The 24,639-nt window shown below is 35.1% G+C and overlaps 2 protein-coding genes across 2 annotated transcripts; one reads left to right on the forward strand and one right to left on the reverse strand.

Annotated features, from left to right (window-relative positions):
• Window positions 1–3,210: 3,210 nt before the first annotated feature.
• Window positions 3,211–6,455, reverse strand: LOC112561454 (dynein regulatory complex protein 10-like). Its single transcript, XM_025233966.1, is given in 10 exon segments — window positions 3,211–3,437; window positions 3,440–3,481; window positions 3,484–3,496; window positions 4,049–4,120; window positions 4,540–4,773; window positions 5,306–5,413; window positions 5,415–5,496; window positions 5,498–5,668; window positions 5,769–5,922; window positions 5,925–6,455. Coding segments are annotated over 10 exon segments (1,332 nt in total). The 5' UTR covers window positions 6,154–6,455.
• Window positions 6,456–7,073: 618 nt separating this feature from the next.
• LOC112561455 (two pore calcium channel protein 1-like) lies at window positions 7,074–24,400 on the forward strand. The gene is given in 28 exon segments (XM_025233967.1): window positions 7,074–7,129; window positions 7,408–7,591; window positions 8,076–8,186; window positions 8,911–9,024; window positions 9,706–9,720; window positions 9,722–9,809; window positions 9,812–9,836; window positions 10,006–10,094; window positions 10,312–10,346; window positions 10,594–10,652; window positions 11,237–11,336; window positions 13,251–13,367; window positions 14,019–14,082; window positions 14,743–14,852; window positions 15,146–15,209; window positions 15,655–15,699; window positions 16,109–16,165; window positions 16,538–16,603; window positions 16,788–16,860; window positions 17,203–17,307; window positions 17,930–18,091; window positions 18,894–18,988; window positions 19,500–19,546; window positions 19,872–19,940; window positions 20,528–20,618; window positions 20,920–21,032; window positions 21,584–21,661; window positions 21,941–24,400. Coding segments are annotated over 28 exon segments (2,394 nt in total). The 3' UTR covers window positions 22,103–24,400.
• Window positions 24,401–24,639: the final 239 nt, after the last annotated feature.

Raw genomic sequence — 24,639 nt, forward strand, 5'->3', positions numbered from 1 at the left:
ATAAAGGAAGAGTTAAGCTTCATCTATGTGAGAGGTTAGTTCTACTTACATAGCAAAAATCAAAATATGTAAATGCATTGTAACTTTTTTCTTTTCTTCTACAGGGATTCCACCACTCATGGATCGATTTTTGGTGTCATATTTTTCTATCTTTTATGTAATTGTTTGACTTTATGTTATAAATAATTATTTCAAAAATAACTTTCATGGGGTAAAAATTATTGACTGCAATTTTATGTAAATAATTGGATGAATGCTTATGTTAAAAACATTTTAATGCTTTAAATAATGTAACTGCTAAAATAGTTTTTTTGGTGTAAATAATAAATTGTTTAATGATATCTCTTGCCTACTATTTATGCGTTGTGAGGAAACGAGATTTTGAAAAGCTGTTGAATGTTCTCATGGTGTGCAAGCCTGTGTACCAGTGTAAGTAAAAGTGAGAAAGGTGAGGAATGCAGCAAGAGGGGAGTTGGAGTTTGATGGGAAAACACGACTTCTCATGGGCGATCGGTGGGTATGCAATGGTTTTTTTGGTGGGAAGGTGGGTGGGTCTTTCGTGGGAAAACATGGCAACACCGTGGGATTCCCTACGAGGTCCCTTAGGGTCCGCTTCCAAAACCCGAGAGGGACCCAACTTTCTTCCCGAAGAGGTCCCATGAGGGACCCAAGAGTTCTTGCAGGCTGGGTTACTGCTTCAGTCGTTCATCCCAAATTCCTGAGACATTATATGGAGGTCATCTGGGTTCAGTTCTATATAATGCTCGATCATGCTAGATGTACACTTTTACAAGAATGACAAAGGGCATTAACAGCGTTAGAAATAATTTAAGAAATAATGTTTGAAAGTTTATTCACTCAGAATGTTATAAATAACACAACCGGCCACACCTCCGGCCGTGTGTTTAATAAGTATAGCTATGACTGTTTTTAGAAATGAAAAATCCATTAATACATTCATGTAAGATGTGAAAAAAAAACTATTACAGTACATCACCAAATTACAGCAATTTGTACAGATCTTAGATCATAGAAACTGATGATCTATGTATTCCTACAGACACACACGCTATAGCTATTATGAGAGGTTAAGTCCACACTTGAGTGACCGACATTTGACTCAGCCTTTACAAGAATATGTCAATCATCAACCAGTCGAAACTGTTAGTCAACAACAACTAGTGTATGTAAAATGCCTTGGGGCTATAGATGGTGCTATATAACTCAACTTATTATTTCAAATCCATATGCATCTATTATTTTTGTGATACTGATAATATTGAGAAAAAATCAACAGAAAATAAACAGGAGAAATTAACAGATACACTCTTCTAGCTGAGAGCAGACTGTTTGGAAAGAACCCAAACTGCTGCATTGATAGTTAAAAATAAAAAAGGGTAAATGATCCCATAACCTAGTGGTCGTATATAAGGGCAGCTGTGTCAAGGCCATGGCATGAAGAAGGAATAGCTCACCCTTCTCCCTCCTGCCCTTAACTTCCGTGATAAATCTGATGCAGATCCCTGCAGGAATGGTTTCTAACTACAACCCAACCTTCTGTTCATGTGCCATCAAATCCACTGATTACCAAGCTACACAACCTTCATTTAACAAGAATGGGATGTTGTCAAACAGATGGCTGGCTGGGTGAGGTACAATAAACATTATTGGTGACTTTCATGGCGAATGCATTTTGTACATGAAATAAAAAAAATAAATCACAGCAAATAATTTACAAAGCACATTTGACATAACTTTGTCTTTGGTAATAAAAAAAATGGTAGTACAGTAGTAATGTTACCTTATGCTCAATAAGGAGTGAGTTTTATACTCAGCTTATTTTGCCAGCATTTTGTGCTTAGGACAGTGTCCACCTCTCTCTCTCTCTTGCAACATTACATTCCCAAACTCTAAGGAATCAGGCATCCAATCCACAGCTGGGCAAAGTATGCTGCATCACATAGACATCCAACTCGGCAGAGTATGTAGACACTTTTACTTTAACCAATTGATATCAACTTCCTACTGATTTTTCACTGATATTAAAAACTGTAAAAATTAGGATCCCTCGATATCTGCATGATACAACTGCTTGCATGTGGTACCTCTGATCATAGGATATTTACTGCATTATTCTGACCATTATGACAGTTCAACAAGAAGACAAATTTCACATGGCAACATATAGTTAATCGATAAGCTCATTGAGATAATTTCTTCAGCTGAAATCAGAGGTTCCAGCTCATGGAAGACATTCACTTTCATAATTTGTGTTCTTTTCCCTGGAGCAAATGGGATGTTCCTGAGGGTTTCAAGAAATACTTTAGCACTGATTACCAACAGCTTAGGCCCGTGGCGCTCAAACGGTGGGGGCGCCCCCCTGAGGGGGTGTGACATGCTTACAAGGGGGGCGCAAAGGTGGTCATTTTTTAAAAGTTTCTTATACCGGTATTAGTGAAATTAGCTTACATTGCTGGCTAAGGGGGCGCGCGGATGTACCTTTGTTCGTCAGGGGGCGTTACAAGTAAAAGGTTGAGAACCGCTGGCATAGGCCTTATCGCAATCCTGTGCTCTGACTGGTGGTCTTTTTCCCTCCTTGGTTAGTTCATTCAATTTGTAATTCATTTCAAGACTCTCCAGGTAAAACACGTTACAGACTCAAAAAAATGATGAGGCCATGGGTAGCATTGCTTCCAGTCCACTTTACATATTTAGATATAGGAAGTATACTGCTACAAAAGTATGATAATCAGGCAGTAAAACACTTTATTTTCATTATTGTTACTTAATTATAACTGTAAACAGACAGGAATAAAACTTGGCTGGAAAGAAGAACTCTGCAATTCTAGCCATGGATTCTATCCTAAACTCAGATTTTGGTCTGTGACTTTTTCCTATATGATGCCTAAACTTAATATTTTATCTTAACTTCATTCACACTACGTGAGAAAGATGTTTCTGTCATTTGATGTCAGCACCCAGAAAATGTCCACAGGCAACAGACTTTATTGTGTGTACAATGCAGTATGATCTTTTCACTGATTTGGAATTTAACATGAAAAGTGAATGATTTTAAAAAGTTGCGAGTAACAGATTTGTTTTGTGGTCTTACAGAGATGCACAGACTCACACTTACGTCATATAATCTTTGCAACTGAATAGCTTTTATTCTAATATTGTGTATCTCCAGTGTACTAAAGTCTTCAAAGATCAGCAGCAAATGATGCTTATTACTTTTTCCTTTTTTTACCTCCCCGATTCTTTTTTTGTTTTAGCTGCTATGGCCTTTCGCACTTTATATGAACGCCAGAAGGCTTGGATAGTTGTTGCACACTTGATCATCATTGCCATCTCTCGTTCAGCTTTTTCTCGTTTTTCACGAGCAAGGCGCCGCTCATCCATAATACCCACATACTCCTTTTCAAGAGTGTGGAACTTTCTTCAAGCTCATGCAATTGCTTCTTCTCTTCTGTGTATGCATCAATTTTTCATATTCCTCTGAAACAGTTAGAGTTTGTGTTATTTATCTGATAAAGAATGTGTGTTACAGATTATACTGTTTTATATATTATAAATTATACTATATATATATTTATGTAGCGGGCCCTAATTTGAAAGTGTTTGTTTGCTGGGTTGGAACTTTTGTTGTTGGCAAACACACAAAGTTGTCAACAGTTTCCTTTTCCAGACTTTATTTAATAAAACAAGATGGCAGCCCAGGATAAGAGACACACATGGTATCTTGGTATCTTATACACACTGGTGCAACCGGTGTAAAAATGGTAGGGTACAAAAAGAAGAAAGCAACACAAGCTAAGAACCACCCATAATCAAAGATAAACATTTGCTCTGAATTAGGACAAACTTTTTAAGTTCATATTTCAGCCCTACTAGCTCTCTTCTTCCACCAAAAGAAAGCTGAGCAGAAACCGGAAGGAATGGAAATCTCACTAGAATGTCTCATGACAAAATAATATTACCAAAATATAATTGTGCTCAAATGTCATGGGTATTACATTTATATTATTAAAACATTGAATGTCCTCACCTGTCTGTCTCCTAATTCCTGATCATAACGCAATATCCAGTTTTCAACCTCTGTCTCAATTTTAAACTTTTTCTGAAATAGATGAAAGAAAACAAAAGAGATGAAACAATGTTCCTGATACTCCAAGATTTTTGTAATCTATCTAAAGCACACAATGGAAAAGATTGCTGACCTTACTTCAGAGAGCACCCTATAAGAGAAAAAAATGAGAAAGCAAGCGTCTACATTATGTTTTCATCCTAATGAGATCAACATCATTACACATAGTACCATATGAGAGAGAGAGATGTTAAACCATCATGTTCTTGGAAGAATTGCAATATTTCCCTACAATGGTATCAGCTTCACTGAAATATAGTTGTAGATCCAATGTTGATAAAATCATAGTGGGAAAGTCTGCTGGAGAAATTGATTCTGGAACTCTCTTACAGTTCCCCTCTAAACCATAAATACAAGACTGCAGAAAAGGTAGCCTATTGTATAATCCTTACAATTCGTAGCTCTTTCTCTGATTCACGATGCTCAGCAATTAAATTCTGCAACTGTGACTTCAGCTGTGAAATCTCTGTCTGGAGCTTTTGACGCTTTCCCTCAGAATTTTTCTCATCAGCTGCTTCTTGTTTTTCAGCATCTCCTCTAACTCGCCGAATATTTTCTTCTGAAAATCTATCTATCTGGTGCAAATCTGCTTGCAGTTTTTTAATGACTTCATTCTTTTTAAATATCTGTAACAGATGCACACTAATTATGCGACAAACTTACTATAACATCTAGCTTTATGATAAAAATAAGGATTAATCTGAGAATGATAATTGTTGATAACACACATATATATATAGATATGTAGGATAAACAAATTTTGATGCTTACTGATGTAATTAATCATTTAAAATTTTAATAAATGAAGTTAATTTAACAGCAAATTATGAAAATGCTTGTGTTATGTTGCATCACTAAAGTAAATCATGTTCTCATGTTTCAAAAGGAAATCTCCAGATCTCTTTTGCATAAAAACAAAATGTGCAAAGATGCAGAAGAAATAAAATGTGCATTCTAAATGCTATCAATATTATGTCCTAAGTCTTCAAAATGTTTCACCTAAAGTTTTTCTTGCTCCAAAAAAAACAAAAACAAAAACAAACGACACACACAAAAACAAAACAAACTCAAATGCTGCATTTTTTAAAAACTGTTCATAATTTTTTCTAACTCCTCCTTAGTAATCTTTTTCATTTCAAAATATTTCAAAATATTCACCTCTTGATCTTTATCATCAGCCTTTTCCTTGAAATCTGCTTCCAACTTCTCAATTACAGCAGCATTGTTACGCTCTCGGTTTGTGATTGCTGTAAGGTATCTCTGTCGTTTCGCGTTCTTCTTCGGGTGTGGTCAGGAGCCTTCCCATCAAGATATCACGAAGTTCCTGAGATATAGTATCAAACTTTTGCATTTGGATCATTCTTGGATGCTTTGCTACTGACATCTGCATAATGGCCAGGATTTACTGTAAAGGCTCTCAGAATGTTTCTGACTGAATGACTCATCTGCTGGGCAACTAGAGACAGAGTTCTCAGACTGGATTCTATCTGAGTGTCTGTGCTTTGCGCTGACGACCGCCACTGCTAACCGATTCTGTGTACTCACGTTCTATTCCTAGTTTACTAGGTTCTTGTTCTGCATCAGCGTCTGCTTCCTCTATCAAACTGGGGCTTTTTTTTACTGCCCTTCTTCCCAACTGATTTCAAGATCATGCCGAATTTCTTCGTAACTGGAGATTATGACATGGTGATGCTCCAGAAGCTCCACAAGTTCACTTCCAAGTGACACGCGAAATCGATCCAAGTCTTTGATTATGTGAGGAATAAGGATTACAACTCGACTCTTCGTATAGTTTCTTCAAAGACGGCCATTATGCGCTGCGTCTCGATAGTTGTAAGCTTTTTTCGTGCTGGCTCCAAAGCCCGAAAAGGATCAAGCCGAAGGTTTTGCCGTTTAGAAGGGAGCTCAGCGGAATTCTTCGAGGCTTGTGTTTGACGACTTGGAGTCCGAACTTTCATGTGGATTGTTGGTTCCACCTTCACGGTCTCCGTTATTGTCGTCGCCATTTCCACTTTTTTAATGTTGCCTTCCTCAAGAAAAATTCACTCAGCTCACAATGTCTCCTTTCAAAGAGTTTTGAGATACAAATATTACTGATACATTATCTTTCTGACTGAAAAACAATTGCCGATTTTTTAAAGTCAAAGCTTGGTTCCCCTCACTAGGCCAACAACAAAAACCTAATCACTCACTAACATGGTGCGTATCAGTACACTAGCAACACAAAGTTCTCAAATGTAATTTAGTTTTTCTATCCCTTATATAATAATGATGTTGACAATCTTAAACAAAGAAAATTATGTTTTTTGTTAATTTTCTAAATTATTTCAATGAAACTTCCATTCACTAATCAATTTAAAGTGAACTAATGTATGAACATTTTGTACACCATCACTAGGGACTTCTTACAGGAAGTGGTCACAAAGTCAACGTCGAAGAATTAAAGATGGATGGCACTCATGACGCTCATTCAGCTGACCTTACTGAACGAGGAAGAGAATCTAGTATAAGTATGTTAAGTTTTATTTTATCACTTTCATTCGTGCTGTGCAATTTATTCAGAGTGTCGATGTTTGCGTGTGTATAATAAAACAAGAGTAGATGAAAGATGTACAGCGCTACTAGATCAGCGTGCGATGGAAAAACGGTGATCAATCGAGCGTGCTGCTTGTAAACATTTGTGTGCTACACATGATATGACTGATGTAGCGTTATGTCTTCGTGTTTTTCACCATGTTTTTCTGGCAGAGACAGAGCTGTAATAATTTTTGTCATCATCATCTATCATCTTCGACATAATCTTATCATGGCTTTCTGGGATAAATAAAGTTAATTGCATTTTATTAATTATAGCGTCTGCTCAGTTTTGCATAGAAATTATGTATATTCTGCGCCGAATCCAAATGGACCAGCAACTACGGCTTAAATGAATCATTCAGAGCTTTATATCAGGAATGAAAATTCTGTGTTGCATATAAAAAGGTAAAGCCAAAGGTACTCCCGTTACTTAGATTGAGATCCTTAATCATATATCTTGGACTGGCTTTTTGTTCTTATCTCTCCCTCGCCACCACACCTTTCCCAACCCTTTATGAAATAGGTATCCATTACACAGTTGTGGAAAGTATGCGTTTGAGTTTAAATGCATGCGTTTGAGTTTAAATTCCATTTCATCTATAACTATGAGGCTGTCTGCTTCTCCTATTGCACAAATGGATATGCTTTTTCAGGTGAACATGACTGTGACATTGCAAATGAAGTGGGAAATATGGGTCTGGATATTCTAATCCTCAACAGTGTTACAACAGTCAAACAGGAGAGCATCATCGATGGCAGCAGTGGCAGCTGAATTATCATGAAGCTGCCATCTTTTTACAAGAGGGGAGCAACAATGACAAATTCAACACACACCCTCGATCTCATGATTCTCTTCCTGCCTATGAGGTATTTGTCGTATTCTAGAGAAAGTATTATATTTAGATAGTCTAGATTGTGGTGACCTATGACCCTGTCCATGTCTGGATTAGTAGGGAGATAGCTGGGCAGTGAGAGATAAGACAAGCCCTAGTGCAGTTGATGAAGCTTGCGTCCTTATAAATGTTATGCATATATGTTAGAATCTCAGTTGAGTATTGGTGAGAAGACATTACAGTATTCAGATAAGCATAAAACCTATTAACGTTTCTAATTTAAAAAAAGAAATTTGACATGTACATATGAAATTAATGTTGCTAATTATTAGCAGAATCTCACATTTTATGTCAATTTAGTAAATGTATAAAGGCAATAATGCATCAAATTTATCAGAATTCCTTATAATTGGTAATAGGAAACATGCCTGACATTACAATTGGGGCTAAAGTTTAGGGGCTTTACTCTTCAATTTTGTTTTCTATTTAGCTTTTATTAAAATTTACAACCTTTACAGGTGGCTCATAACTGCTGGTTTCACACACTTGATTTAATAGCAGCAATAGCCATATTGCTACTGGCATTATGTGAACGTCCAGCAGTTAACTTCCTTTCTCTGCCCGTTGGGGTAAGATCTTTTCGGTAACCATGACTACCGTGACTTGTCATTTGTTAGCATAATATCACACACAAAGAAGTTTTCCCATCATCAGTAGTGACAGCCCATTTTAAAAATGCCCTGATAGCTGACCTTATCACAACTCCCTTACTCCTAAAACATAGAAACATAGAGTGCTACTGACCTCATTACACGTCTCTTACCTCAAAAATATAGAGTTAAGTGAGTTCTACTGACAACAGTAGTGACATTTACAGCATGTTTGTTGATGACAGAAATTTGTTTGACAAATATCTAGGACAAGATCTAATACCACAACTTTTTTGTTCACATTGATCATTATAGCCTAATTAACAACCTCAGCATCAGTGTTACTGGCAACCTCTAAAGACTTTTTTTTCTAAGGCGAGACCATAAACCCAAGAGCTCATGTACAGTAAAATTTCAGGCACATTCAAAATACTAGTCCTTAAAAATGAATGCTCATTATCTGATCAATTGCCCAAGGCTTTGTTGCTTATAAAATTTTTAATGATTTTTAAAAAGAAAAATGGTTCTTTCTATATGTAAACAAAGATGTTACAGATATTTTGAAACATTGTAATTGGAATGTAATCTTCTTTTTCTTCATTATTATTTTTGTACTGTTTATGTTTTTAATTATAGCTTATTTTTCAGCAATAGTTGCAAATAATATTGCGTGTGCTACTATTTATAATATGTGAAATTGTAGGTACATGGATCATTGGAAGTGCTGTTTCTCCTCTTCCTTAGCCTTGAGCTTTTCATCAGATACAAGTGGTTAGGATTTTACACATTTCTGCATCACAAACGCACTGTGGTCAAGGTCAGCGAAGAAGTAAAATTTTATAAAAATAGTTTATTGTTTATCATATTTTTTATGTTGTTTTTCTCTTGTATTAAATTTTCATTTGCTTACACGACAGGCAAAAATAATTTAATAGTAGTTAAAAGAACATTGTAATTATTTCCTTTCAAACCCAGTGCATTTGATCAATTGTTCTTGTTACTGTCAGTGTTAAAAGAAGATAAAATGATGAGTATGAGAGGACAGATTATGGGGATATCTAACATTTAAATACAGAAGTGTTCTTATACAGTTTTATAATTTGAGGTAAATGTTAAAAGATTTCTCCGTTGTAACTTCCTTTTCTGAGATACATCATTATAAATATTGCCATGCATAGAAAAAAAAAGAGTAAAATCATGGTGTCACAAATGTCCACAAATATGCCTAATAAGTTTTACTCCCAGCATTGATGATGTAAGCATTTCACTTTATGTTCATGGTGACAAGAGATTTTCATCTATTTTGATGTATAGGAGCATTGTGTCTTAAGAACAGGATGGGATTACTTGCTCAGCTTTGTTGCACTGAACTAGCCTGTCATTTGAAATAAGAGTTGCGTTGGAGGAATGCAAGAAGGAAAATGATGACAATGTTAATGATACGATATTGATGCTGTCTAAATTTGGTAAGAGGTTTTGTTTTTGATTCTTTTCTAAGCTGATGCTGGTCCTCCCTAATGATGACAGAAGCACTTGTGGTATTGATCAGGCAGACTAACCATTTTCGAGTTACACGAGCTCTGAGGCCTCTCTTCCTGATTCATTCTATTACTGTAAAGGTATACGCAGGTTTGTCTCCCTTTTGTCTCAAGTTTGTAGTTTGTTGAAGCAAGTATTATGTCTCTTTAGCTGCATACTTAGTATCATTAGTAAAGCTAAAAGGCAAACAAAGACATAATACTTTTTTATATAAAACTTATTAGTATTAGAATTCTGTTATTTTCTGTTTATCATGCAGGATCACTCGCCAGATATTGATGTCCTTGGCTCCAATCTTGGACATGATCATCTTGCTCCTATTCTTCATGCTTATCTTCTCCATTCTAGGTACTAGATGGGAAAAATGTGAAAAGCATGCTTAGATTTTACATGCATATAAATCATTGCTGAAATTACCTTTACTTAGGTTTGTAACCATAGAGTGTTTTTGTTTTTTCATATTTAATGGCTTATTACTATAGTTCAGATCTAGATGATTTTTCTTAATTCTCTTTATGGAACAAAAGGGAATTTGAGAAAAATGGGAATTTTTGCTGTCATTTCAGGTTTCACTTGTTTTCGCAGGTTCCTAGTGACCCAGTGAGTATGAAAAACCTGTGGGAGAGAATTTTTTGTTTTACATTTTTGAGTGTTTGGAAGATAGGGATGAAATAATTGTAAGATCAGATTATGTATTATTTTACATGTAGTGTTTATGTAACGTTTTTCATAATGTTTTATGAGATGTTTTTGCCAGTTATACTTTCTGTTTGCCAATTACTTATACTTACTATTAAGCCTTTTGGCAAGATTTCCTTGTATTGCACAATCTCTGCCATTTTTTCAGTACTTCAAAACAATCCAAGACAGTTTCATTAGCCTTTTTGTTCTGCTGACTACAGCTAAGTGAGTATTATGTCATGTAGAAACAGTTGTAAAGAAAGGAGATAGAAACTAAACAGAAATTAAAAAAAAAATGAAATGGATTTACTAAGAGAGAAACTTACTTGCTGTAAAAATGTTGAGGACCAAAAGCAACTGAATTTTAAAGTGAAATTAATTTATACATGTGCACATACATTTCTTTATTTATATTTATATCACCAATTTACTTACATGTTATTTGACTGGATTATCTTTGTACAGTTGTTGTGTGTGGTTTTAGTGACTTGGAGCTACATACTTTTTTTAACTTTTTACGAACACACATATTGACAATCTACCTCTTTCTCTTTCTAGCTCTCTCCCTCCATTCCTTCCAACTTTTAAAATTTTAGTGAAGGTGATGTGCATTTCATTTATTACCACAACTCATCAGCATTTTGCTTCTAAGTGAAATCAAAACAAAAATGTGTTATATGAGTTGTTTGTTGAAAAAGATAAAGTGCATCTTTGTCATGTTAAACGGATTGTCACCCTGAAGTGTTTTGACTTTGTATTGTTTCCCATGCAGTCCTTATGTTAATGAATTCTTCTGGTGTGTTTCTTAGCTACCCTGATGTGATGATGCCAGCATATTCCGTCTCCAGGTACTATGCCCTCTTCTTTATCACCTACTTGTCACTGGAGTTGTACTTTTTAATGAATCTTGTAAGTACTTTTTCTTATTACCAATTGTTCAAAATATTTTTTTTTTAAAAGTAAATGTTTGAGCAAGCACAAGTGATTCTGAATTTACTTTCTTACCTTAGCCTATTTGGTTTGTCTGCTGCAGTCATAATTCTGCCATTCAGGCAGTATGCTTATAAATAGTAAGTAATGTTAACTGTTGTTATCCACCTACCAGATACTTTGAAATGTTTCTGACCATTCTTTTCACCATTTTAATCATTTCATCTACACAGAAACAGTTTTTACATTCATTCCTGGGGAAGGGAATCATTTTAACCACTTACTTTTTCAAGATATCTTTGTTTCACATCAGTCACTTTCACAGCTTCGTCTTTATTTTCTCTTTTTTTTTATATAGCTCTGTCCTTGTGGATGGTTATTTATGCACAGTTTGCCAGTTGGCTTTTCTTTATTTTTTGAAAATTTTTGTTACATGCACCATTGGCTTAACCTGCAACTGTTCTAGCTGTACTATTTGTTCTATGTTGTCTGCACTGCTGTTATCAATCATTTAGTTGACTTTTGTGTCAACTTTATTCAGTGCCTATTGCCTTTTAGTTTTTTGATCACTTACCAAATAAAGGAATGAGCAGATCTTTGAAATAGGTTGCATTGTACTCGATCTCCTTTCTGAGATTATGGAAAAATGTATAACCTCAGATGTATCTATAAAAATTTAAACTGAGTGTAGGTATGCATACCTGTAATGTTTGTAATTATGTTGTTTGCATATGGATGCATTGCTGATTTCATTATTTTGCTCAGAACAGGCTAAACCCTGTGCTATTAATACTAAAAAGTGTAGCTATATAGTCCTTCATTAACTGGTATAACATCTATGAAAATCTAATTGATCTCCAAAGTGGAGCCAAAGATGGATTAGTAATTTCTGTGATCGTTATATTTTAGAAAAAACTGTGTGCATGTTAGACATGCTAGTTATGTTAGAGGGATGGGGTAAAACATCCACAAAGTGTGTGTTAATGTTGGGCACACAGTGATAGTGTGTGTTGGTAGATGTCCACAAAGTGTGTGTGATGAAGGAAGATCAGGCACTCATGGTGCCTTCCTGTCATAGCAATGAGTGCAAACTGTACTCATTACAGGATCCACAAGGCAGTGTCAACGATGTAAAATGATGATCATTGTAAAAATCTTGAGCCATAAGCCATTCAGAAAGGGTGATCACTACAGATTAAACAGTGGAGATGCATTTCAGGAAATGTTTAGAAAACAGGATCTAGTAAGATCAGGAGAATGTTGACTGATCACATTATGTACAACAGCAGAAGGTAACCATGAGTAAATTCACCATGACTTAAGATTTCTGCCATGAAAAGTATAACCAAACAAAAGGAAGTAAGATAGCATGGAAAGTCAGTAAACGGATGCAGTAACTTCACACTGTTGTTAAATGCAAAATTAATTAATTACTCTTAAAAACAGAAAAATGCAACTGAGGTAATATACAGAGAGGAAGATCCTTTGGTGATCTCTAAATTGAAACACATCCTTGATACAGAAACAAAATAAGGGAGAGGTCATCTCTTTGACCTGTTAGGTGAAGGAATCTAGCTTAAAAGTAAAGGGTTCCACAGTTTAGTGGCTAGAGGTGGGGAAATCTAAACTGTTAACTGTGTTCAGGCACAGCATGCAAGCCTTGGAGCCCAACCCTTTTCTCCCACTACCTTCTTTGATCAATTCAGTGTCTTTTCAAACCATAAATCTTTAACACTCCCTCATATGTTCAGTTCTATAAAAATATTCTTATAATTGAATAAACAGGTAGTTTGATAATAAAGGAGGCTGGTAGAAATAGTTAAGATAATTTAAAAAGAAAGTAGTAAATACTACAAGCAGGTTTTATGGTTGTTTTCTTTTTTATGTTGACAGTTGCTGGCTGTGGTGTATGATGCATTTTCCAACTTGGAGAAGAGCAAGCTAAAAGCATTGTTTCTTCATAAACGAGAAGCTTGCATGCATGCCTTTCGCCTACTGGTAACAAAACAGGTATATCTATCTTCCAGTTTTGCCAGTCTTTCCATTGTTTTCATGGTTGTAATGTGCTTGTTGAATTTTTTTATTTTATTTTATTACTGCTTTATGGATATGGATATATATATACACATGCATGTGCTTTGAGTGATAGCACCTGAATGATATTCATATTTCTGATAACACTAAAATGCATGAACATACATCTATGATTTCTTTAGGAAATGTAGGTACTAGTTCTTCTAGAAACATGGAATCTTGGGGGATAACTGTGGGTTGTCTTTTTCAACAAGTAAACAGTTATTTAAAATATATAAAGTTAAGGGCATATAAATGGGGAGGAATAACAATAGGGAGAGGGGGGGTTGATAATTGTTCATTTTGTTACTGCTTTTTTCTTAAATAATATAAATAATATGTATTAATATATGTGTTTGTCATTATGTTTGATGGTTTTGATTTTTATTGTTTTGTTGTGTGGTTTTTTTTTTGTTTTGTTTTTGGTGGTGAGAGGATGGAAGAGCAGATGACAAAATTAGATGACTTTATGCAACCTTTACCATCTAAAAGTTAACATTGGCAGTTGAATATATGAAAGATTATTATAAACCTTTCTTGTTTTTGTATGTTTCTTTTAAGTTAACATTTAGCTTTTTGTGTTTTCAGAATTATAACAAGCTTTCCTTACGGCACTTTGTAGGCATGATGCATTATTATAGTCCTAGACGATGTGAGTCCTTGCACTTAGACCTCATTTTAGTTTTGCTTGGTGCTTTTGTTTCATTAATATATATTTTTATTGCATTCATAAATATTTCTAACACAAAATTGTAACTGAAGTTCAACTCACATGTTCTGCTTAAGTCTAAAATTGGTGAGTGTATGCATGATTTTATTGTTTTGTTTTTGCTGACCTCAGAGGAGAAAGTACATGTAGACTTCAAATTGTATTTAGCAGTTTTTCATAAACAAACATAAAACAGCATGATGCTTTGAACAAAACTTTGGAGGAGAGCTTTAAACAAGAATGCTGACAGGCCATTAAGATCTAGTAGGATGAATTTTTTTTTTTTTTTTGGTGATAACTGAGTGATGACTTATGCAAGATACTGTTTCCCAAAATTTTATAACCCCCCTCCCAGCCACCATCACCACCACCACCCGTTTTATTTTCAAAATACAGGCCTATAAATATCCCCATGCGCAGACCAGGGATTGAACATGGATGTGTTTTACATTGTCAAGGCAATGGGAGAGCTGGGTATCTTGCACTGAGCATTGCCTCAAGAAATCAAATTACACCCTTCAGATCTCTAAACAGTCTTCTTTTGTATAATTGTTTGAACCAGCTGTTTATAATTCTGCTCATCACTGCTTTATTTTGAAACAGCAAGGAGAGATTGCTACCTGCTGTTCAAACTCTTGAACACAAGCAAGAGTGGGAGTCTAAGTTTGGAGGAATTTTTTGGTATTTATGATCAGGCTGGACTAAGCTGGAATGTAAGGGTTTTATTTCATTTTATAGAATTGTGTGTATGGGAATTTATTTAGAAAGGTTTTCATTATATTTGGCTTAAAACTGTTTTGCAGATTATAATCAGTGTAAAACTAAAAATTTTCACTAAAATATTGGATTCAGCAATCACTAGTTTGCATAGTGTACTCTTGTCATGAATTTTTAAATTTTGTTATTTTAATTTTATTACAACTTTTATTGAATATGTTATATTTTCCCCTATTTTTTCCATTCCATTTTTCTGTTTATTTATTGTACCCTGACTGTGAAAATTTAGGAGAAATGTGACAAAAGACTCTGGTCATCAAATTTCCGTCATCCATGCTACAAAGTACTTAGAGGTGAGCATGAGTCAGATTTTGCTTTTAATAACAAAGGCAGCTTATGCTAAGCAAGACTATTTTTTTCATGCATAGGATATTTTTATATCATTAGCTAGTAAGCAGTTACGTTAACGGGAAAAAAACCTAAGGTTGATGTATGTCATCTTTGACCAGATGATATAAGCATTGTTCAAAAAAATGTACAAAGGAAATGTACTTCTCCACTGTCTGTTTCTTTTTAAAAATATGGTGCTGTATTGTCATGACAGATGGTAGACTGTGACCTACAGTAGCATTAACAAAGCTTCAGAACACTAGGAATAAACAATGTTACCGCAACAACTGGATGAATATGTTTAATTGTGGTCTTGATTTATATTGTGATGGATTAACCAGTCTCTATGACAGTTTGCTTTCTTTTGCTGCTCTTTGCAGCTTTTTTATTGTTGATTTTATTTTGTAGGAATACACTGGCTTGTAACCTGGCCCTACTTTGACTATTTTATATGTGAGTGTGTCTTCTGTCACTTGCTAGCCTTAATATTTTTATTAGAGAGAAACATATGTTGATGATGGGGAAAACTATGTTATTGCTCTTTCCAGATATGTTTTTTAATCCATTTGGAATGCTATGTAGTTGTGTAAAATAAAATCTTCACAGATTCTTTTGCAGAACACTGACTCCTTGAACATTCATAAAAGAATATTGTTATAACACTGTTTCTGGTTAAACTATGTGTGTGCCCACATGTATGTGTGTGGGTATGTATATGCATATGTAAGTGCAAACAAGTATTTTTTCTACCAGAACTTGATATTACTCAAAAGAAGTACACAAGCACAATATTTGTATAGAATTTACAAGTTCAGGGTCATGCAGTATGTTTGTACAAAAGAAAAACCTTTATATTTTTCAGATGTTGTCATCGCAGCTAATTTTTTGTGGATTCTAGGTGAAACAATCAACATTTCAGGTATTGTCTTTCTTTGCTTAACTTTTTTTTTTTTTTAAAAAAAGGATGAGATAGGGTACGTCTTGAGTCAGACTAAATTTAAGAGCTTGTGTAATGGATAATGAATGAATGAATGATTTCCTGGTTTCAACATCCTAACCAAAGGTGAAGCAGGCTGATTTCTTCTTGATGTTAAAAAGGACAAGAAATGGAGTTTTCTCTCCTTTTTATAAAGTATCCAGTGAATAGTGGAAAGAAGGCAAAGAAAATTTGCAACTGGTTTAATCTATCATTCCATGATCTAAATTTGTAACAGTTACTTTAAAACAATTAGCAAAACAAAATTGATATTTTGATAATCTCAGGGGTTTTAATTCTATTTTATGTCCACAGTCAGAAACATAAATGTGATGTCCTATGACTTCACATCCAGCTGGACTTCAATTACATTTGTTTGTTGTAAGTGGATATTTTTTTCTTGTGCATTATAGCTTGTTAAATTTGAGTGCATTATATTAACAATTCAGGTTCATTTGAGGCATTGTATCCTGCAAACAGAATCATAATAAACCATATCATTTCCACATAAACTAGGTATTTTCCTCTATGCTGTTTATTTAACGGTTACATATACTGTTTTCAGTTTACTGCATTGAGGCTATGCTAAAAATCATCGGTCGAGGAATACCTGATTATTTCACACATGGATGGGACGTGTGAGTTTCATTAAACTGTTTAGTTTAGCTACCAGTTTGGTTCCATTCATTTCTGTTGTTTGATTATTGTTTGTGTTCTTTCAGCCTTCTGTTTCATGTGAACAGAGGTCCTATTTAAATTATTTGGTACCTGTACGGACATTAAAACTGTCATGTGGGAGACAATTTAAAACTTAGCTTAGAAACAATCAGTCTCTTTGCTTCTTTGTCAATGAAGTCATTTATTGGATGCCTTGGTGAGTGCAACATGTTTCACTAGTGGGCATTGTTGTTTCAGATTTTTCTTCCTCATGACTTTAATGAGTGTGAAAGATGTTTTTTAGTGGCTTGGCATTGTTTCAGATTTGATTTCTTAGTGACTGTAGTGAGTGTAATAGGCGTTTTTGGTGAACTCTTTGAGACATCTTTTTACTACATCATGGTTCTTCGTCCTTTTCGCCTTCTCAGGTATTCATATGTTAATAATAATAATAAATGATGCAAAATTTGTCGAGCGCATACTCACACACCTCAGGAGTATGCTCTTAGCACCTAAGAACAAGAACAAAACATGGACAACATAAGGGGACCAGAAAACAAATAACATATGAAATATAAAAGAACAAACAACAGTACTAATGAAGAATAAAATCAAATACAGGAAACAAAGAGGAACCAAAGAACAAGAACAGAGAGTAACATGATATTGCAAAGGGAAGGGTGGGAAAAAGGAGTAACATTATGGGAAAGGTTGTTAGGAGTAATGTGTAAGGATAACTTGGATTGTTCTGGACTTGAGTAATATTTACAGTATGTTAATTTATTTTTGTGCATAAATGTTTGATAAAATCTTGAACATAACAAGGAACTGCTTTATGTGCATGAATGAGTGTGTAAAGAACAGTCAGCCATGCCTTTGAGAGCGCATGTACTATCAGTAGTTGAGGCATTTGAAAAAGGAAACATTCGTAATACATTTTTTTATCAGAATGTCTTAGGCATTGGATTTAGATGATTTAGTTTGGTTGTCTCAGATAACAAAGCATCTTGCCTACCTCCTAGAAATGCATAAGCAATGTGGTCTTTTCAGATTGTTTAAGATCAAACGTCGTTTCCGTGATGTGCTTGGCACTTTGTTTGTGCTGTTCCATCGGCTGATAAGTCTTGTTTTTGTGATAATCTTGGTCTACTACTTTTATGCCATCTTGGGCATGGAGATTTTTCTTGGCTATGACCTTCGCAATTGCTGCAAGTAAGCAGGATTTTATTTTCATTTTTTGTGTGTAAGTAGTTTCAGTCCATTCAAGAGAAGCCTCTCTACAATAACTATTTAAGAAGCTACATCTTTGATAATTTAACCTGCAGGGCATTACTCTGGATACATGCATCTGATAAAAAATAAAGTGTAAATGTGCTTTTTGAATTTAGCATTGTACAAAGAAATTATAGACTCTTTATAAGCAAAGTACTTGGAAAAGAACAGCAGAGAGTGATGTAAAGGACATCAGCACCACCTGGGCCCAGCTGAAGGGGGCTGTCCAAAACCGGGTCCGTTGGCGAGGTGTTGATGCGGCCCTATGCTCCTCAGAGGAAAAACAAGGAATAAACTAATAAGCAAAGTTACTGTATTGCATGAAAAGCTAGAGGCACCCGGTAGTGTAGTGATTAAAACAATTGCTTGTCACCACTGCAGTGAGAAACTCAGGGTTCAGATCTCATCATGGGACACTATCTGTATGTGTGGATGCACTTTCCTGCTAAATAAACATGCATGAAAGGTTAACTTAATGCTCTTATGTTTTAGAGAATTAATGTCAGCAGACATTGCATAAACATTTAAAGCCATGACTTCTTTTAATGTTGGTTTTTTATTTGATATTATAAATGATTGCAAAGTTAAGGAAAGGCATTCTGAACAATATATGAAATAACTATTGATCTGTAAACACTGGGTTATGGTTAGACTAAGTTGTTTTTCTCTTTTGTCATGTTTTGCAGGGTCCCATCCTTCTTTTTCCTGTCCACTATCCATTGTGGGTTGTTTTTTTTTTCAGGAATTCAAGTGTTGAGGATTTCTACATGTATGAGAATAAAACCTTTCAAGGCTTCTACTACTTAAACAGTTTTGAAAATCTTCTTGTATCTGGTGGTATGTTGAAATTTTGTTGTCTTGCATTGCAGTGACCACAAATCTCTGGACTGCTGCCTGTTTGCTGAGACCAACTCTTAACCTGTTGATAAGTTGTAGGTTGTCAGGTCTCGTTAAACCAGAGAAAAGCATTCAAAGTCTTATGCCAACAATAGACCTCCAGTAAATTTGTTCCTTACTTTTTTGCAAGTCTTTTGCCTCCACTTCTCATGACTTAGAGCCAATAACTGAAAAAATAACAGAGTTTTTTGTACCTCTGTCAACACAAGGGTTTACATCGTCTGCTTATCTTCTTTATAGTTAAAACCAGAAATACATTTGTGCTTTGGGTTCATTCTAGAAATTAATGTAGAAAATGGGTCTGCAAGCAGTCCAGCAGAAATATACATCTGTGCAGTAAATGAGTGCCACAGCAGCCAAAAAAATAATTTGTTTAAAATGTTGATTTGGGATGAAAATATAGAGCATGCAGAGGCTTCAATTTTATAAAATGCTATTTAATATCTTGCAGTGACACTGTTTGAACTGACAGTTGTAAACAACTGGTTTATAATCATGGTAAGGTTACACTTGATTTTTCTTATTTAGACATAAGTGCATTAATACAAAAGAAGATGAACAACTCACTGTGCATATGCTTCTGAAGGATGTGTGTGTATGCACACAATACATTGTCCAACATACACATATGTATGTTAATTTAGCTCATTATATATTGTCAAACTCTCGGTAATGTTAAATCATTTGTAACTGAAGTACTCTGGCTTATTGTGCATTAACCTAGTAGAGTTAGATGTGTTGAGCTGAGTAACCATTCAGCAACTGCTCTGAGTGGATCTGTGATCTGGACAAAGATCACTAACACTGTAGTTTTGGTATGCAGGAAGGCTATGCTCATGCAATCAGCGAGTGGACCCGCATTTATTTCATGCTGTTCTACATAGTCATGATGGTAAGATCATTTTGAGATTCATCAAGCAAGCAGAAATGTTTTCTCACCATTTGTATTTGTGTCTGTTTTGGGAATAGACATCAGATTTAAGATAAAAATAAAATAGCTTCTCAGAGTTCATGTTCCAGATATACACTGAGGGATTTAGTCTCTTACTCTCCTAGGCTCAGGCACTTCAGTTTATACTTATTGCAAGTCTATATATATATTTTAATCTTAAGTCCCTGAATAATTCTCTATAAGTAAAAGCAGAAAACAAAAATTCCAAGGAAATGAACTTTGTATAGCTCTGATCATTTATTACAAAGCACCTCACACACACACACATATATATTAGGTTCATAAAGTATGTAGTGCATGTGTAGGGATGTATCCAAGGTGTGAAACTGTCTGACACATGTTCTCATGCATCCTCTTGCCTTACTCATAAGTATCATTAATACATCATTATAGCTTACATTCCCTACAGCATTATCATACACAGGTGTGTAAAAATGAGATGCATGTGATTAAATGCCTTTGTGAAGTACTTAATGTATTTGATATATTTATATACTTGCGATGTATTTATGAATAAAATCCAACAGGTGGTAATGAATATTGTTGTGGCCTTTGTGCTGGAGTCCTTCATGTTCCGCATCCAGTATCGGAGACAGATGGCTGTGGAGGATATTGAAGGTAAAGGGAGATCATACACACCCATAATGGAATTTTTGTTTTAAGTAGTCTTCTTTTTCTTGCATTTACTTGCATATTACTTTACTTATTCATGAGTGATAATTGAGAAAGACATTGAAATATTTTGTGATTGCTTAATGAAATAATTTTTTCTTCAGTACTTTTCAGCATTTGTTGGAGGACTGTTAGTGGTGCACTTTATTGAAGTATTTGTTATGTTTTCTTCCCTTTGTAATAATATGTGCTTGTTGCAGTCTATTTTTTATTTCTTTTTAATCATTATTGTAATTAACATTGACAGAAGACCATGGGATTTACAAAGAGGAAGTAACTCTAAGTGAAGAAGAGCTGCACATGTGTAGAGAAGAATCAGCACCGCTAACTGGACACTATATTGCTGGCTCACCGTCAGAGGTACGTGTACAGGTTATAGCATTTCATGTAGTATCCACATGTAGCAGAAACTGTTAGTCACATTTGAGCAAGAGCAACAGAAAGCAACATACTATACTGATCTTAAAGACAACCAGAATGGTTTGCATATTTTGCAGATATTGATAGATATAGGCGATATAAAACTAATCCTGTAAATTTCAGCTTCTAAAACCCATCCATTAATTATTTGGTAACAAAGTACACTATTTGAAGACCTGCAGATGACCACAATTCTCTCACACACAGTCGCATTCAGAAGTCCCATGGCTGAAAAAGCAAAGGACAGCCTCAGATTGCAGCGCATGAAATTAGCAGAAATCAGCAAAAAAAATGTACATAAATGTATTAGGTCTATAAATATTTGTAGGGTTTTGTGTTGATAGAAAATAAACAAGGCCTACATTTTTTTTACTTTAGGACTGAACTGAAATCACATTTTTTTTTGTTTTGTTTTGTTTTACATTTCCTAGATTCTTCAGGTATTGCTTATGATGTCTTGTGCACTTTTGACTCTTACTTTTTTCCCCCAGCAAAAATATGTTTTTTATGGAGAGAAGACCCGCAGCAGAGAAGACTTCAGTCTGCTTATGTACCATGATGAAGTAAAGGTGTGTGTTCTTTTTATTTAGTTGTCTTTTTCATGTAAGAAGTAAAAAATTTGTACAAAATTTTTTTTTTCACTATAGCCTGTTAGTACAATATTTAAGAGTGGATTTTTTTTAAAATTTAGCTTGGGAGGTATAAATAGCCAGATAAATAAATAAAATGTGTAAGTTATCTTGCAGCTATTCTTGCCTTCCAGTCTACTATGTTTGCCATATGTAGAAGCATTGAGCATAACTATCATGTCTTTTCAGATAGTACAGACTTCTAATAATATGTTTCAGCTTTGGGTGGAGGAATTTAATCAATCCCGTCAAGCAACCATTGAAGCGCTTGATAAATTAAGGGTTCGGGAGCGACCTAATTGTCATATCATAAATGGTTACCATGATGCCATTGCAAGTGAAGCTCTACCTCCACCAAATCATGATGAAGCTTTTGCTTAGATGGACAGAAGAAATGACATTAGTGACACTGGCTTCTACACTGATCTGTTGCTTAACCCTGTGACTGTGCCTGGGACTATGACTTTTTGTCAATGGCATTTCAAACAGGAAAATGCATCTGTGATATGTACATAGTTTTAAAATTGCACGTATTGTTCAAAAATATATTTATGTACCTGCTTTTGTTTAACAGCTAGCAGTGGCTTTATGATTTTATGCAACTAGTCTCTTCTTGTTCCCCTTACATCCCTGACAATGTGTAATTCTGGGGCATTTAGTCAGCACATTGAAAGTTTATAATAGCTGGTCATCTAAGGATTTTTCTTAATTGAACTTAAGTAGTTTTGGCTGTTGTATGGTCTAATACCATCCAGTCATGTCTTGGGGCAGCTCTTGTTTTCAATATTTGTATGAAACATAAATGTTTTATTTACTTGTTAATTTCTTTGAGAGCAGATTCTTTATGATCCTTTTATGATTTTTTTCACAGTGCAATGCAACATTCCTCAATCAAATGTGAAATACCTGAAATTTGCATGTAGGAAATTTTGTTTGGCATGAATAGAGTGATGTCTCTTCACCTAACCGGCTGAAGGTGGCTGTGCTCTGTGGTATTTTTGTCTTATCTGACGTATTTTTCATATTGCACTTATGCATGTTTTTGACATGTCTATCATGCTTTTGGAATCAGGTGCCCCTTCCATATTGATGGCTTCGGTTACTTTTTGACATGAAGACATCAAGATCAGCGTTGTTCCAGTCTTCAGTTCCATATGACCTTTGTTGATCAATGAAGTTTAAAGTGTGTTGGGGCTTGTCGTTCCAGTGCGACTGATGCTTCTGTTGGATGTGATGCTTCAAACTGCATTTTCTATATAGATGAGTCTTCTTTCTTGTATATGCACGATATTTGGGTTGTAGATTGTGGTTCATGCTAGGTGTGGATGCTATACCCTTTGGCGTGGAGTACTTAGTCAGCTACCACCTACATTATTTTGTTGTCATCTTAGTTACTTCAGAACACTATCATTTGTTGAAGTGTCTTGAGCTTGCCCATAGGGCAGAGATATGGCACTGTATAAGCATACTGTATTATTAGTAATAATACATGCAGTTGTGTTGTTTGACCCCAGCAACCTCATGGCATGCATGACAGCACTTTTGTTGTCACACTTAGTTAAAATATTTGTGGGTTCCTGGCCTGTGTAGTTATTGAAAAGGTACTTGAACACAGTTTTATGAGCTCATTCTTTCACAATAAGTTTCTTGTTTCCCAAATGCTTCATTGCACTTGAGTAATACACCATTACAATCTTTACTCCCCTGAAAAGGTACATGACTCAATTATCTACCTTCCACTAAGCATTAGACCTGAGCCAGTGTCCTACAGCCATGTGACTATGTTTTGTTGCAATGGTTTACCATCCCCCCAAAAAATGTGAGAAGAATTTATTTCATTTCCACAAAAGTGATTTAGAGTAGACTTTGTGAAATAAATGTGGAAGTGTTGTAATTAATGGAAGTCCATGGTAAGTATGCTTATTACAATAGCTGAATTAATTCCACAAAATCTCATGTTAGAAAAAAAAAGGGAGGATCTATTGATATAATTTGCTTGACGAAAAGGGAGTAGGTATGCAGTGGAGGTAAGGCAATGAATGAGAAAGCATAAATGTAAAATGCATTTTTAGAAAAGTGAGCACAATATATACATGAACTACTGAAACTTGTAATCATTTCATACAGATTTTGTGAGAATCTTATACAAATCGTCATCTACTAGGAACTGTTAATGCCTCCCCAACATGCACCCACACGTTTGATAGATAACATGAACACACGTTGGTGCACAATGTTTACTCCATCTCAGAATGGTAAGGAGTACACTGAATGTGATACAGGCCAGCATTTGCAGTCTTTTCTGAGAATATGACTACACAACAGTGCAATGACATTTACTTTTGGACATCTGCTATATCTTCCAACCACATTTTTTGACTTGTTGACGTCATAGGCACATTTCTTTGTAGTCCACAGAAAAATATCAAAATCAATTCACTTTGCTGGTAAAAAATTTCCATTATTAAAACCCCTAAACTACTTTATTTTGGGGTAAACTAGCCTTTGTTGAACTTAGTTTGCATAGTTATATATGCACGTAAACTGTGCACTATTTGAAATATTGAGTGGGTAATCTTGAATTTAAAGCAGGTGTGGTGTAGTGTTAGTGTGCTCTACACAAACAAGCCACTTTGTTTTCCAAGAACATAGAGAATAAACCAGTGCTTCATAAGTGAATATACTTTTTCAAGTTATCACACTTGCGAGTGGTTCAGGTGCCAGAGATCAGATGATCACCAACCTAAACAAGTCAAGGCTGAGAAATATCTAATTTCTTATGAACACCATCACTACTCCTTTAACAGGTCCAAAGCCAGCCTGCCCAGGGTGCTACATGCTGTTCAGGAGTTAAGGAACCTGTCTTCTTCATGTTAGCCAGCCATTGTTTTTCCTCTACCTTAGTGTCATCTTTCCAC

Source organism: Pomacea canaliculata, linkage group LG4 (assembly GCF_003073045.1).
Source record: "Pomacea canaliculata isolate SZHN2017 linkage group LG4, ASM307304v1, whole genome shotgun sequence".
Classification (NCBI taxonomy): Eukaryota; Metazoa; Mollusca; class Gastropoda; order Architaenioglossa; family Ampullariidae; genus Pomacea; species Pomacea canaliculata.